Source organism: Macaca thibetana, chromosome 13, assembly GCF_024542745.1.
Source record: "Macaca thibetana thibetana isolate TM-01 chromosome 13, ASM2454274v1, whole genome shotgun sequence".
NCBI classification, from domain to species: Eukaryota; Metazoa; Chordata; class Mammalia; order Primates; family Cercopithecidae; genus Macaca; species Macaca thibetana.
The window spans coordinates 105,190,364-105,206,136 of NC_065590.1; the positions used below are offsets into that span (position 1 = coordinate 105,190,364).

Below are 15,773 nucleotides of genomic sequence, written 5' to 3' on the forward strand. Positions count from 1 at the left end.
ACAGGTTATAGAAGGACTATTATTTATAATTTAAGGTTAAGTATTTATTTTAATTTCAAGGATCCTCCAGCATTGTTGTTTACGTGAATCAAAATAGTACCAATAACGTCAGTTTCCAACAGGCATATTTAATCACGTTACTGAGTTTGGTCTTCACATTGATTGCAGAAGACGTATAGGGCAGAAGCTCTTTTTCTCTCATCATGCAAATTAGAAACTGAGGCTAATTAAGATGATATTATTTTCTGTAGGTGGTGGATAGATAATCAAACACTTTGCATGGTTTTCCTTGTAATGGAACTCATGTTCTCCTGATCACCTTCTGCTTATTTGAACAACAGGGGATAATACCTGAGAAACTCATTTCAGATTAAGTTCATATTTAATTAAGCAAACTTATATTTATTATACAGTAGACCTAACATAGGCTGGTCTTTTGCGTGAAGAATTTTGTTTTCAGAATACATCATTACAGACTAAGTTCACACTAATTAAAAATCCCCTTGTTATGCTAAAGTTAAGAAAGTTATTGTTCAATGGTCATAGATTTTTCTATTATCAGATCTTTTTATGTTATGATATTTTTTGGATTCCTGTGATTTGAGAAATATATCGTAAATAGATATATAATACCTAGCAAGGTATGGTTTATATTCATAATCCAGTCCACTAAAATATCTCTAAATCAGTGTATACACACACACACGTATATTCTTCATAGCAGACATTGCATCTTCCCATAGACAGGAGTCACATTTCATGAGGAAGAGCCTAGAAATGTGCTTTCTAGACTAAACAAAGCTTCAGTGTGTGCAGCTGCCTGTAGCACTTAGATGTTGCTTTCAATGCTCTGTTTCTGGAATACCTTGGAGAATATATGAGGTTCTTTCTTCACGACTCTTTACTGAACCTCGGGGCTGCCTTGCCACTTGATCACGAGGTTAAATCAGGTGACATGCAGGTTAAATCGGGTGAGATGCAGATGTCTTCCTTGTCTGCACTCTTCCTGGCTTCCTGTATCACGTTCTCTAGATCAGTGACCCAAAGGTGTGCCATGGCGTCCTGGGCTGCTGGTGTCTGAGGAGGAGGGGCTGCTTGAGAGGAAATCTGTTTGGTTATGTTAAGGCCTTTTCAATGTGTGATCTGATGGCCACAGACGTTAGGGCCTTCTCGACGTGCGATCTGATGGCCGCGGCTGCTCTGGGCAGGGCATGGAGGCCGCCCTGAGGCAGGGTCGGTGTAGGGGTCGGGGGAGTCAAACAGGAAGGAGGCAGGGGCTGCTTTTGTTGGAGGAGTGTGCCGTGACTCTTTGGCCAGCCGTGGAATCAGCATGGCCAGTAATCCGTGCCTGTTCCGTTCTAATATCAGGCTCTGTCCTCATCGTAAATCGGTCCTGTGCATGGGACAATTTTCTGACGGGGCGTTTCCACTCCCCACCTCCTTTTTTAAAGGGAATTCAAGACAGAGTTCATGCTGTATAAATTCATTCTCACAGAAACGTTTCTTTTTTCATGGTAAAGTTCCCAGGGCGTGTTTTCTTCCAAACAGGATGAGGTGCTAGGCCCCAAGTTGCTAGAGCATCCTGATAATAAGCGGAAGACAATTTCCGTAGGCTTGAGTTTTCATAGGAGGACAGCGTGGAGGGGTGAGGGAGTGAGGGTGTGTGGCCTCTGAACTCCCCAGCTTCCCTGCAGGATGCCGTTCTCCATACTGATTAGCCAATTATCCTCTCCTGTCTTTCTCAGGGAAATATCCCTGATGAGGAAAGCAAGTTGAAACGCAGACAGCCTGTGAAAAGCAGAATTAGCCAACCGGTTTTCACTGCAGTCAGCAGAAAAGGCAGTGAGCTCTGAGACCAACATAGAAACAAAGATCATATGTTTAGTGTGTGAGGCTTCAACCAGAGGAAGACTGTGAACACAGTTGGGAGAAAGAATGTGATGATTTGTTATCATCTTAAAACCTTTCCCTGCATCCACAGAGGCGTTTTTTAGGACATGGTATAAGCAGCTACGTTGAAGCACATGGCACCACGTCTTGGGAATGAGGAATCATAGAATTAGACATTTTTAGCTGTCAATATATGATTTAAAAAAACCTAAACTCTCTTCATGCAAACTGTGCAAAATTATAGAAATATAGTTTTATCCTACATTTCAAAAACCTTCAGGTACTTTGATACAAAGCAGAAATCTGGCTGCGAACATCATGCCATGTACATTTCCGATGCAGGTAGAGGCCAGGCATGGTGGCTCACGCCTGTAATCCCAGCACTTTGGGAGGCCAAGGGGGACAGATACCTGAGGTCAGGAGTTTGAGACCAGCTTGGCTAACGGAGCAAAACCCCGGCTCTACTGAAAATACAAAAATTAGCCAGTTGTGGTGGCACATGCCTGTAGTCCCAGCTACTCAGGAGGCTGAGGCGGAAGAATTGCTTGAACCCGGGAGGCAGAGGTTGCAGTGAGCTGAGATCGCAGCATTGCACTCCAGCCTGGGCGACAAGAGCGAAACTCCATCTCAAAAAACAAAACAAAACAAAAAGATGCAGGTGGATGCATAAAGTCCTGGGGAAATTCCTTTTAAAACAGAAAATGTAAGACAGTGAGGTCGAATATGTTTCTGTTCAATGTGCTTATAAGGTCCACACTAAGAAAATAACAGTTTATCTGCTATGCCTTGTGAATTTAGGTTTCACTGCAAGTTCTAGTTTATCCACGGGTAGATGGAGTTGAGGAATCAGCTCTGGCTGTACCACGTGTCCTAAGCAAGTCACCTAGCCTCACTGGACCTCAGTTTCACTTAAGATTAGGATAATAGTATGTGCCCTTCATTCACTTTGCTGTCTTGTTTTGAAGCTTAAAGAGGTTGCAGAATATGAAAACACTGGAGAGATGTGAAGCAGTTCAGAACCGTAACATCACAATTGTGATTAAGGACAACTTCAGCATGATATTACGCTCCCACGCATTTATTCACCCTCTTCTGTAACCCTGAACCTAACGTCCATGACCCCCTCCCCACACGCAGCAAGTATATCATGTATATTAAGGCTGCAAGAGTTTAAAAGATTCTGAATATCACGACAGCTCGTTTCAAAACACGGTGTGTATTTTTTCCTCTGTACCCAGAAGGGCACTGGGTTGCTTGCGGACACAAAACTAAACAGAGTCACCATTTTCCAGAAGAAATACATAATACAGTATGGAAGAGGCATGTATGTAAAAAATACAAAGCATAGTTCTTTACAGGGGGCAGAATTAGATAAACTGAGGTGGAGGCTTTAAGGATTTGATTTGAAAATAAGAACATACATTTCTGAATATTGAGGCTCACTAAACTTCAGATTGTTAAGAAAAGTGGTCGTGCTGTCTCTGCAAGCTCTGCAGAAACAGATCAGTCTTCTCTCTGACACAGATGAAATATGGAATACCAGAGACAAAGAAAAGGGGCCCTGAGGGCCTCTCAAGTTCCTTCCAATCGAGTACATTTATGTGAGCAGCCACCTGTGTCTCAAACCCATTCTGGAAAACAGAAGAACCAGAATTTTCACAGCCTTATCTCTACTCCCTGGGTTCCCAGCGCTGACAATAAAAGCAATCACTGTGGGGACAAGGAGTCGTCACTGTCGTCCAGCTGATCCAGAAAGTCTGTGCCTGTGTGTGTGCGTGTGTGTGTGCGTGTGTGTGTGTGCGTGCGCCTGTGGGGGTGTGTGTGCCTGTGGGTGCGTGCGTGTGTGTTCGTGCATGTGTGTGCACGCACGCTTGTGTGCGTGTGTGCGTGTGCGTGTGTGTGCGTGTGCGTGTGTGTGCGTGTGTGTGCATGCGCCTGTGGGTGTGTGTGCCTGTGGGTGCGTGTGTGCGTGTGCGCGCGTGTGTGCGCGCGTGTGTGCGTGCGTGTGTGCGCGTGTGCCTGTGTGTGCGTGTGTGTGCGCGCATGAGAGAGGGAGGGAGGGAGGGAGAGAGACAGTGAGAGAGAGAGAGAATGAGACAGACAGACAGACAGAGACAGAGGCAGTGGTGTAACTGGTTTGAATGTTTCAGTCTATCCCTATCTGAGTAGCTGTTGACTCCAAACAGCTCATTCTCTGGGTAGAAGAATAGACTATCTTATTATTTAATCTCTTACTTTATGTAAGCCAGATACCTAAAATGTCATCAAATAAAAAGACCCTCAAAGTTTTATAAATAAATGAGACTTCATGCATTCACCTTTTAGCTCATAGAAAGGACAACATTGAAATCACTGTAGCACGCAAGAACATGAAAGCACGGTCCCACATGCGTGCTGCCCTGCTGGTGGGCAGTTTATAGAAAATACATGTCATTCTTCGGAAGAATTCAGAAAATAAGTTTTGTTCACTGTTCAAAGTGAAGCAACATTAACAACTTAAAGCCAAGGCATCCTCACCCCTCAGCATTTTTTTCTGGCCCAAGTTATGTTTTCTTCAGCCTACGTGGTCTTTCTTCCACTTTGGGGCTGGAATCTGTGCTGGCTGAACTTCCTCCAAGTGGAAACAGGGATGCCCAGGGACCAGGTCTTCTCTATCACCTGGGAACCCGGGGGTACTTTCCGCGGCTCTCTGAACTCTCACCTGGGTTCTCTGCGAAAGGGCCCTGTCAGCCCAGCGGGGGCTTGTGGAAGCTGCCTTGTCCATCGGACCAACATGATTTGGATTCCTAGGTGTATGTCGTAGCCACCTGACCTTGAACTCCTCCTCAGATCCATCCCTTCATCCACAAGATGATGAGAGCGGTGTGAGGCGTGAAGAGCGTGTCGCTCAGAGGTCCTCCGTGGGCCTCCAGGGAGTGTCCCCGGCACACTGACACGGCCGGCGTGGCTTCCGCCTGCTGACGCTTTTGTTCTCCTTTAGACTGTGCTTGTGGTTGGCCCGGGCTTCCCTGGCTTCAGCAGAAGGCATTCAGGGTGGTGTCTTGATGCCATGTTGGTGTATCCCAGCCCCGACCTCACAGCCCTCCCTCCACCTGCCCCTCCAGCACACTCTACCAGCACGTGGCTCCACTGCTCCTGGAGCTTCAGGCACACAACCCTGGGCCTTGGCGCCCTCTCTCCCCTCCCCCGGAACACCCTCCCTGGCACAGCTCACTTTCCCGCCTCTTCAGATCTCTCTCAAGTGGCACCTTCTCAGTGAGGACTTGCCCGACCCCCGTCCCACGTACTGTCCATTGTCTTTTGATTTTGCTGCATTTTTCATGGAACATACGTCACTATCTGACATCATAGTATTTATTTACTCTCTATTTTAATCTCTTTCACCAACTGCAGTGGAACAGCCATGACTACAAGGATGCTGTCTCTTTGGTTCAGTGTTCATCTCTAAGTGTGACAATAAACAGCTGCTAAATGAATAGCTATTATTCTGTTAGTTCCCTCCTTCTCCCCCCACTGCCATGCCCAGCAGAACTTGCTTGTGCAAAATTGTGATAATTACACTTCTCTTGGATCTGATAAAAGGGTTGTGCTACATCGTCCTCTCCAAAGATTTTGCCGTTTTCAGTTTGATGAGAGTATCTAAGCACCTCAATATCTCACCCAGGTAAACACATGGCTCATGAAATTTCATAAATGCCTCCTATCTTAAATAGACATTTTCCTCCATGCCTCAATTTCCTGCGTAGGATCATTCTTCTAAGAGATGTGTTGTTGCAGCTTAATCAGCTATGTGGGATCTTCCAAAATCTGAGTCAGTGCCTCTCTAGGGCTGCTATCACCTTACCCCGTCAATGGCTGTGGGAGTGTGGGCAGTGTCTGGCCTGCATGCTTCCTTTCAGTCGTCAAGAAGACTTTCGGGCAGTGACAGGAACCAAGATGACTTTAGAAATACGTGACTTAGTGGGGCATCCTCACATATGCGTGAAGGGCAGACAGGCGCCTTCCTAGGGTCCCTGAGCCCTGCAATGAGGGCATGGACAGGAGTGAGGTGATACATGCTCCTTTCCTGGAGTTGAGGAAGGCATTGCGCCTGCTGCAGAGAGTAGATTGATGTACGGAGACAGAAAGCAAAAGACAGCAGCCGATGCAAAGGCACAGGGAAACAAACCTCAGTCCAGAGAATCCTTTCCATTGGTGGATAAGTAGGTCGAGCTGCTCGACGCGCAGACATTTATGGTAACGAGACGGAGGCCCAGAAATAACCATAGAGAGAACAACACATGCAAAATGGCTGGGAGTGTATTTTGGGTAATTTGCATATAATGCACCAAAACCAGCTCCCCAGTAATTAGCCGAAGAGAACAAAGAAGCGACCACACAGACCCTGCAAGGCCCAGCAGACGTGGGCGTCGCTGAGGGTGGAGGAAGTGCCCGCGCGGCTCTGTGAGGTATTCGAATACGTGTGAGGCATCCCGCCCGGCACTGGGCACTGGTACCAACCTCTCCAGGTGTGTCTGCTTCTTCGTCTGCCACGGCAGATGAGGAGCAGAGGGAAGGCCCAAGCTGGGAGGCAAGATTCCCCCCAGGCCGGCCCCGCCCTTCTCCTCTCTAAGGGGTGAGTGGTGAGACGCTGTCTCAGCAGGACCCGAGGCCATGACATGCCATTTCCCACATGCAGGGTATGTGCAGACAGGACCATGGACCTGCACAATCTCCAAAAGTGAGAAAAAACAGTGGCGAAGTGCAGCACATAAACCACAGGTCCTCCGACCACTCTAGTGAGTGTATGCAGTGCAGGAAGATGGTGACTAAGATGTAGTATTTCTACTTTTCCTTGTTTAAAAAAAAAATCCTGGGGAATTGTACTTGTGACCTGGGTAAAAACTAATGTGTACAGCAAACCCCTGCAACACGAGTTTACCTATAAAACAAACCTGCACATGGACCCTCGAGCCTAAAAGTTTAAAAACATGCCGATCAATCCTAAATATTTTTATAAGCAATAGGGAAATCATATTCCAGACAGCATTCATTTTAAACAACTCTTAAGAGCAACTTTGAGTATTTTATCAGTATCTGAAAGCAAAATTCAGATACCTCCTCACCTATACTCACAGCTCCCAGCGGCCCGGCGCTGAGCCCTCCCTGTGCCCAGCAGCCCCGACGCTTCTGCCCGCAGGACGTGGGTGAGGCGTGTTGCCATCACGGAGGATCTGATGTGGGTACGTCACCAGCACTTGAAGCTTTGTGATTGCAGGGAGATGGTTATGGTAGGAAAACACCCTGTGGTTTAGAAGAGAAAGAAAAAAGGAGATCAAGGTAGAATCAGATTGTGTCTGCATCTATTGAGCAAAAGAGGCAAATGAGTTATCAGAGAAGAGAGGGCCCCAGAGGGACCACGGGGTGCCTTGAGAGGCAGGTGTGCTGCTCTGCTCCGAGAGGACATGCCACTCCAGCAGTTCAGTGAAAGAATCGGGGCGCCCAGAAGTAGGCTCTCCAATCAGGTGACAGGTATTTAGGAAGAGATCTGGAACATGTCATGTAGCACTTAGTGCAAAACTCAGTCCCTCCGTTCCATCCCCAGCCGCTGCTCTGTGTCCCTCCTGAGCGCTTACTCAAATTAGGGGTCTGAGGAAGGGTTCTTCTTGAGTGGAGCCGCCTTCGGGCGGGCCTCCTTGTCTCTCCAGCTGAGGGAGCGTGCAGGACCTGAGGCTGAGATCTGCCTTTCCAACCTGAAGCAGATGAATGCCTGCTAAACACGGATCTTCCTATGTCTCAGAAAATTATCTTTGAGATGACACTGCTTTGTGACCCTCTGAATATGTACCGGATTTGAAAGGTAGAGGAAAGGCTTGACATGCAGGAAAACCAAGGTGGCAATTCTGTGGAGGGCGTGTGAATGGCAAGCAGGTGATTTCGACTCCCTGGACCTAAGTTTCTTCACATATTAAATTTTGAATGCACGATCTCTATAATTCTGTCTAGTACTAAAATTCAAGGAAAACAGCAATGGCCGGCACTGGAAAAAAATGTCTGTGTTAATCTGTACTCAAGATGAATAAGAGTAGTGAGAGCAAGCCTCTGCTGGGAGAATTTTAACCTCTGTTAACTCAGAAATCACTGTTTGAACTGTGCATATAGACAGACCATTCTGAAAATGTCCCACGCTACTGGAAATAAGACACACAGCAGCACTCCTGAGTTAGATGTAGTAGGAAAGCATGATGGTGACATCTAGAGCAGAGCCAGGGATGGTGTGGCCTGGCGGGGAAGACACGTGCATCCCACTGTCAGTGCCGCGTCACCCTCCAGGTCCCCCTTTCACCTGAGTGGAACTGCAGGGCTCTGTCACTGGCAGTAGAGGGTGAGGGAGACAGAGGAGGGTGCAGGGATCTCGTGCTGGCAGTGAGAATAGCTGTTCCCGGAGCCAGGCCACGTCCTGCGTGGCGGGCAGCTGAGGGACTCTGAGGTTGGCACCGCACCTAGGAGAGGTACCTGCCTGAAGGCCGCCCGGGCTTGGAAGGCGACTTCTCCCATCTCATGAAAGGAAAGAGACCACAGTTTCTCAGCTGCAGTGTCTCAGCGTGTGCCTGGGGCATCTGAAGCAAGAAGAAAATGAACTCATGCTGCTCCGCCTGGTCCTGGCCAGGGCAGTAAGTGGGCTCCAGTAAGCACGGGCCCCTGCCCACACAAGAGTCAGGGGGTCTGGGCCTGTCCTGCGCCCCCAGTTCCCTCCCTCCACATCCTTATCCTGGCTCTCAACTGTCTCCCGCCCTCCTACCCAAGCAGATCCCTCGGGCTTCCCAGGCACCTGGAGTGGCAAACCCAGCGCCTTCTTGAATATCAGTCCGGAGTCCCGGATTGTCCTAATTTTCTAATCTCTTTTCCACATCAGAATGGACCCAAACTCCACTAATCAGGATCCTGGTGACTGGCAGGTTCACTAAGCTGGCAGTTCCAGCACAGCTCTGAGTGGCTGGTGACACAGCCAAGTCTTCAGTCCATAAATCAATGTGGAGTATTGCAAGGAGAAAAAAAGTCAGGAGATAAATGCAAAAATAGGAACAAAAACATTCTGAATGGCGAGACAGAAGGGAGCCGCGTTCCTCGCTGCTGTTGAAGCGCTGCATGTCTGGCTGGTGTAGAACGTGCCTCCTGGGAGGCCATGGGGCGAGAACTGTGCAGGGTGCTTGCTCTGGAAGTGGAGGCAGCGTTGTAGAACGTTCAGGGCTGTGCCGCACCCAGAACTCAGTGGCTCCAGCTCTGCCGTTTCACAGTGAGCGATGGCGTAAACTGTCAGCCTCTGTGGTTCTGTATTGTCACCTTCAGAGGGAGAAGTGGGTGCCCCAGTGCCTCTCTCATGGGGTCGTCAGGGGAACCAGACTCAGGTGAGTCAGACTATTCTGTACTCACTAACTTCATGTCCTCTGCACAGAAGGATGTGGTATATGAAACATTTATGGCCAGGTGCAGTGGCTCACACCTGTAATTCTAGCACTTTGGGAGGCCCAGGCAGGCAGATCGCTTTGAGACCAGCCTGGGCAACACAGTGAAACTCTGTCTCTACAAAAAATACAAAATTTAGCCAGGCATGGTGAGGCGTGACTGTAGTCCCAGCTACTCAAAAGCTGAGGCAGGAGGGCCACTTGAGCCAGGGGGAATGAGGCTGCAGTGAGCTGTGATTGTGCCACTGCACTCCAGCCTGGGCAACAGACCCAGACCCTGTCTCAAACAAACAGAAATATATAGATGGTTTATGTGGCTTTTTTCCCTTATCATTGCAATTTCTATTAAAACACCATCATCTTTTCATTAGAATGAATACATTGTCATATTTCAGTATTTACAAGTCAAGATAATATTTTGATATTGATTTATTTATGTAACAAAACACCACCTCTGTAATGCCATGGAAAGTAATGGTCCTTCATTATTTGAAACTCACTGCCGACCAGGTCTCCTCCGACCCGGGGAAGTCTAGGGTGATTTTCGCTTTGGAGTACAGTCCCCACCTGCAGCTTCTTCTGTGTTTTCTATTCCGTTGTACGTTTGCTTGCCTGGGGCCTGTGTCAGTGACCAGAAAGAACAGTAGTTCAATCAGGACTAGATGCTGAAGGAATCAAAAGTTGTGTATCTTAGGGACAGACCACTAAGAAGCCAAGGCTTGTATATAAAGTTATAATCCAGAGTTCTAACTCTACCAGACCTTAGTGAGGACAGTGGAGGATAAATGGCCCACAGCAACCACATTTCTTTTGTTTACGAAGATGTTTTCATTTTCTAATTGTAACTATGGAGCATAAATTGTTTATAACAACCTGACTCAAAAGAGAGAAAATTCAGCCCTAAAACGTTTCATAAAGCTCACTCACAGGGGAGTTGAGGTCTCATGTGTAACACAACACAAGTTAGGTTTGTAGAATAATTGGCTGATAGGAAGGTAGAAGGGCCCATGAGATCAGCCACTGAATGGGTTCTGTTTTCTGGGCTCAGTTTTTTCACCTGGAATAGTTGGGCCAGCTCTTCTCTGATTTCCAAACCAGTGCGGTAACTCTGTGTGGGTAGCCCTGGGCTGGCCCTCGCTGACGGGAGGCTCCTGCTTAGAGTCCGTTGCTGTGCGGCTTTGCTGAATGACAGATTTAAAATAGAAAACCACAAAAAAGGGAGCTGAGAATGCTTTGCTTTTCCCTTTAAATCTCCATCTAAATACGTGCTTTTACTTAGAACATAAACTTGTCCTTTAAAATAATTTCCTGATAAAGGGCTCTTTTATCACACATACATTCTCCCTATTTGATAGAGCGATAGTCACTACATAGAAACTAGTAAAATGGAGGCCGGTAGCAGTGGCTCATGCCTATAATCACAGCACTTTGGAAGGCCGAGGCGGGAGGATCACTTGAGGTCAGAAGTTCAAGACCAGCCTGGCCAACATGGCGAAACCTTCTCTCTACATGGTGGTGTGCACCTGTAATCTCAGCTACTCAGCAGGCTGAAGCATGAGAACTGCTTGAACCCGGGAGGCAAAGGTGGCAGTGAGTTCAGATCACACCACTGCACTCTAGCCTGCATGACAGAGCGAGACTCCATCTCAAAAAAAAAAAAAACCTAGTAAAATGGCCTCCTGATTTTTGAGGTTGGAATGTTCATTTTGTGGATTATTTGCATCACGTTTTCAACCCCAGACTGGCGCAGAAAATTCTGATCTAGTTCCCATAGCCCATCCCATCATGTGACTAATTTCATTATTAGCCTCAGAAAAGCATACCTGAAAGGGAGTGTGCACACCCAGGGAGGGAATCCCAAAAGCTCATTGTGAACGACTTTGAATTCCAGATGAGGCTGATGCCCAGCAGGGATTCAGAGCCTGCCTGTTGATGATTGACTGGCTGTTCCCCTCCACGAGCCCACATAATTAGGAGTTGACTTCATTTCACATATGTTTTAAAAGAGTTAAAGACCGGTAGCTTGAGAAGTTCCATTCACCTGCCAGGCTTTGAGGCCGCCCATGCCATCTTCACCCGCCATCCCCACATTTGCTGCTGTTGGGAGAGGCTCAGATGACACTGAGCAGGAGGATGAAGAAGGGGTGAAGAAGAGGGGAAGCACACGACAGGCTCTGTGCTCAGATGCCAATACGCTTTCCACTGCCTTTTCCAGATTTCTTCTACCAACGGGCTGCTCTCCCCAGGAGTCGGCTCTGGGGCCAATGGTAAGAGAGCAAACTGCAGTCTTTAGGAGGCATATCCTGTGGCATGGTTCTTGTAGGAGATCCGACGAAGGGCCAGGAAGTTTTGCGATCCCCACTGAGCAGATTAAGGCCTGGAGACTTGGGTCCTCAGCATCACACAAGTCATGATGAGCGCCAGGCTGTAGAACTTCTAACTCCATATCAGTCTGGTATGAGGACGAACCGTGCCCTCAGTGTGCTTTGTGATTAGAGTATAAAGCTGGAGATGCATCGGAGGTGGTCTGCGTTCTGCCGGCCTCCAGACAGTTCAGGGACTTTCTCCTTGGCTGCTCTCAGCTTCACACATCAGCACGGCTAAGACCCTGCGTGAAGAGGCTTGTCCATTTTTGTTTTAATTTTGTTGGGGGAAGGTAACTTATGAATTGAGTGGAGAAACAGATAAGTGTCTGATTATCAAAAAGGTGAGATGTGCTTCTTAACTATGTGCTGCTGAAGGGAGAATGCAGAGGGAAACAAATTGACGCTAATCCTGAGATTTGGAATGTGGAGAATGACCAGTCTTGTACATAACACATTTGTAGGAAGGTGAGGAAGTTCATAAGATGCGAACCGGGACCCGTTCCACCTGTAGGCTTTCTGTGGCTTTAGAAGCAGCAAAGAGGATTAGACAGGCTGTTTCTTTTCTTGTTCACCACTTTCAAGGTCTTGCTTCTTTTCCAAATTCTTCAGGACCACACAATGAGTTCCATAAAGGAAACGTAGGAGATCATCATGAAAATAGTGTCTTGCTTGACTGTGGTATCTTCTTTGACTCAACTTTCAAAATGCTCCAACATGTGGCCTGTGCTTTTTTGTTTTCAAATCATAGCTTATCTTTCATCTCATGGCTGGGCCTTCATAGACACAGTGATTCTGGCTGTTAAAACGTAGCTATTGTGCAGGGTAACTCAGCTTGTTATTCTGGGGAAACGTCTCTAATTACAGCCCATGAATATAACAAAGTGCATAAATTGAGAGGAGAATATGACTTTTATATTTCCAAATATTCATTAAAACAGGATTGACTTCAAGTCCTAAAAGCTTAAACACTAGGCTATAGCAAGGGGTACGTTGGAGATTACTACTCCCACAGTGTTTCTGATTACTTTCACTAGTTCGAGTTTCTCTCTTTTTGCTGTTCTTGGGGAATACTTTTATCCTTATAATAAAGAAGATGATTTATAGGAATTATCCAGAAGAAGGGCAATATGTGCTTCACACAATTAGTGCAGTGATTCTCTATGTCTAATAAAAGGTGAATGTGATGTGCTGAAGTTTAGAAAGGTGTGTCAGATCTTAACTATTTGTTCCTCCGGCAGGGATAACAAAGATGCTGTTTCTGTTGTTGACATACTGAGCTCCAAGTCTTTTTTCACTAACAAAAGCCTCTTCTGCATAAAACCCGTAGAGAAAGCACCAGAGCCCCCCATCTCAGCTTTTAGTGAACTGGTATTTTGTAGAGGTCAATATACTTCATTTCTTTAAATCATTAATAAACTTTAGGCATTCTTCTTACTCTGGATTTTTTATCACAAAACCGAAGAACAGATGGGAAAATGGCATGCGGTTAACGACATCTAATCTAAGGGTACAGATGCGTTTAGGAACCCTTTGATTATTACTCATATTTTGCAATGTACATAGGAGCAGTGACCTAGCATGGTGATTAGAGGTGCAAATCCCAGATACTCTTTGAGTGTGAAACAGAATACGTTTGAGATAAAACATAAGGGTTTTATGTAATTTTTAACATGGTCTTTTTTAAAGAGTTTTTCCAAATACTTTTTTGAGATGAAGCATGACACTTACTCACACATTATACCCGCTCACCAAGCTTTTCCTGAGGCTGTGAGATGGAGGAATGTGCCAGCTCTGCCTGTGCGGTCAAACACTGTGCAGTGGTTGTACCAACTCACCTCAACCCCGCCTTTTACAGGCCTTTGGCTGGCTTTCTCTCTCTCTCACTTTCAAACCTGTGGAGACACAGTCAGAGGAATCAGGTTTACTTTCTAAACTTTTACTATGGAATTTCTATTGCTTCACTGTGTATCATGATAAATTGTCTGGAAGGTATTGGATTCAAAAGAACTCTTAATTCAGCCCCAACGTGTGCTTATGATTCTGAGCTCCCAATGCAGCCGGCACCCCTGCCTGACTTCTCAGGAACCTGAGACTGTCCTCTGTGTTGCCTACACACCACTGTGAAAATAGACCATTTAAAAGCAATTGCTGCAAACATCTGCTTCAGAATTGGCAACAAGTAAAGTTCATGAACTCTTAGAAAGCCTAGTAATGTGAGGAGCACAGTTAATACACATCTGGCGAGGCTGTAGATAAAGCAAGCCAATGGAGAAAATAAGTCATTCTTAAAATGTATGAAAAATACAGAATTAATATTTTAAAATCGTATTTGCCACACTGACTGGTTTATCTTAAGATCCATTAAAGAAATTGATAATTCACAACAAGTATTTTAAATGGCCTTCTGCTTTTTAGCAACATCCGTTTCCTTTATGTCAACTTTTTCAACCCAGCCGCAAATGGGACTTACGGTTCTATGAGATGATAGACGGTTTGACTTGCAGGTAACGTGCTATCCATGCTGTTGCAACTAAGCTTCCAGTTCTAGCCACTTTTTCCTTTTCTTTTCTTTTTTGTCTTTTTTATTTTCTTTGCAGAAGACCATCAAATGAATTGTCACAATACTCGAATAATGCAAGACACAGAAAAGGATGATAACAATAATGACGAATATGACAATTACGATGAACTGGTGGCCAAGTCGTTGTTAAACCTCGGCAAAATCGCCGAGGACGCAGCCTACCGGGCCAGGACTGAATCCGAAATGAACAGCAATACCTCCAATAGTCTGGAAGACGATAGTGACAAAAACGAAAACCTGGGTCGGAAAAGTGAGTTGAGTTTAGACTTAGACAGTGACGTTGTTAGAGAAACAGTGGACTCCCTTAAATTATTAGCCCAAGGACACGGTGTTGTGCTCTCAGATAACATGAATGACAGAAGTTACGCAGACAGCATGTCGCAGCAAGATAGCAGAAATATGAATTACGTCATGTTGGGGAAGCCCATGAACAATGGACTCATGGAAAAGATGGTGGAGGAGAGCGATGAGGAGGTGTGTCTGAGCAGTCTGGAGTGTCTGAGGAATCAGTGCTTCGACCTGGCCAGGAAGCTCAGCGAGACCAACCCGCAGGAGAGGAACCCGCAGCAGAACATGAACATCCGTCAGCACGTCCGGCCAGAAGAGGACTTCCCAGGAAGGACGCCGGACAGAAACTACTCGGACATGCTGAACCTCATGCGGCTGGAGGAGCAGTTGAGCCCTCGGTCGAGAGTGTTTGCCAGCTGTGCGAAGGAGGACGGGTGTCATGAGCGGGACGACGATACCACCTCCGTGAATTCGGACAGGTCTGAAGAGGTGTTCGACATGACCAAGGGGAACCTGACCCTGCTGGAGAAAGCCATTGCTTTAGAAACGGAAAGAGCAAAGGCCATGAGGGAGAAGATGGCCATGGAAGCCGGGAGGAGGGACAATATGAGGTCATACGAGGACCAGTCTCCGAGACAACTTCCCGGGGAGGACAGAAAGCCTAAATCCAGTGACAGCCATGTCAAAAAGCCATACTATGGTAAAGGTAATATTTCTACCTAACGTAAGTTGCCTCATGAAAACATGAGCTAGGGTAAAGGATGTTGGTGGTAGTCTCCAGTTAAAGTATGACTCACACTGAATTATGTCTCTACTGCACATTCTTAGAGTTGATTCCAGAAGGATATTTTGTGATTACGTTTCTGACAAGCAAATAAAATATTTGTCTGAGAAATACATAAAGCAGCTCAACGTCATATTATTAGAGCAGATGAACGGTAGGATATTTCAGTGGGAAATGCATTCCTGGGAAGACAGGGTTAAAGCACAGACACATCACGTGATAGAAAATATTAGGGTAAGCCTGTGCCGTTATAAATGAACCACAATCTATGTTGAGTGGCAAGGGTTTATGTAACAATTAGTCAATCCGAGATAAAGCACATATTTTATAAATTGGATTGGGTAGGTGGCATCATGATTTATAAAATTATCATCAGGTGACAGTTATTGATGAAACTGCCCTCATAGAAAACACCCCTG

The 15,773-nt window shown here is 46.3% G+C and overlaps 1 protein-coding gene across 23 annotated transcripts in view; it reads left to right on the forward strand.

Annotated features, from left to right (window-relative positions):
- MYT1L (myelin transcription factor 1 like) overlaps positions 1–15,773 on the forward strand; it is a 536,335-nt gene that overhangs the window by 389,199 nt on the left and 131,363 nt on the right. For 18 of the 23 annotated variants that reach the window (XM_050753176.1, XM_050753173.1, XM_050753193.1 and 15 more), the window contains one exon: positions 14,299–15,276. In XM_050753176.1, coding sequence (XP_050609133.1) covers positions 14,299–15,276 — 978 coding nt within the window. The remainder of the gene's footprint in view (positions 1–14,298; positions 15,277–15,773) is intronic. The other 5 variants (XM_050753183.1, XM_050753191.1, XM_050753195.1 and 2 more) reach the window with 1 other exon arrangement.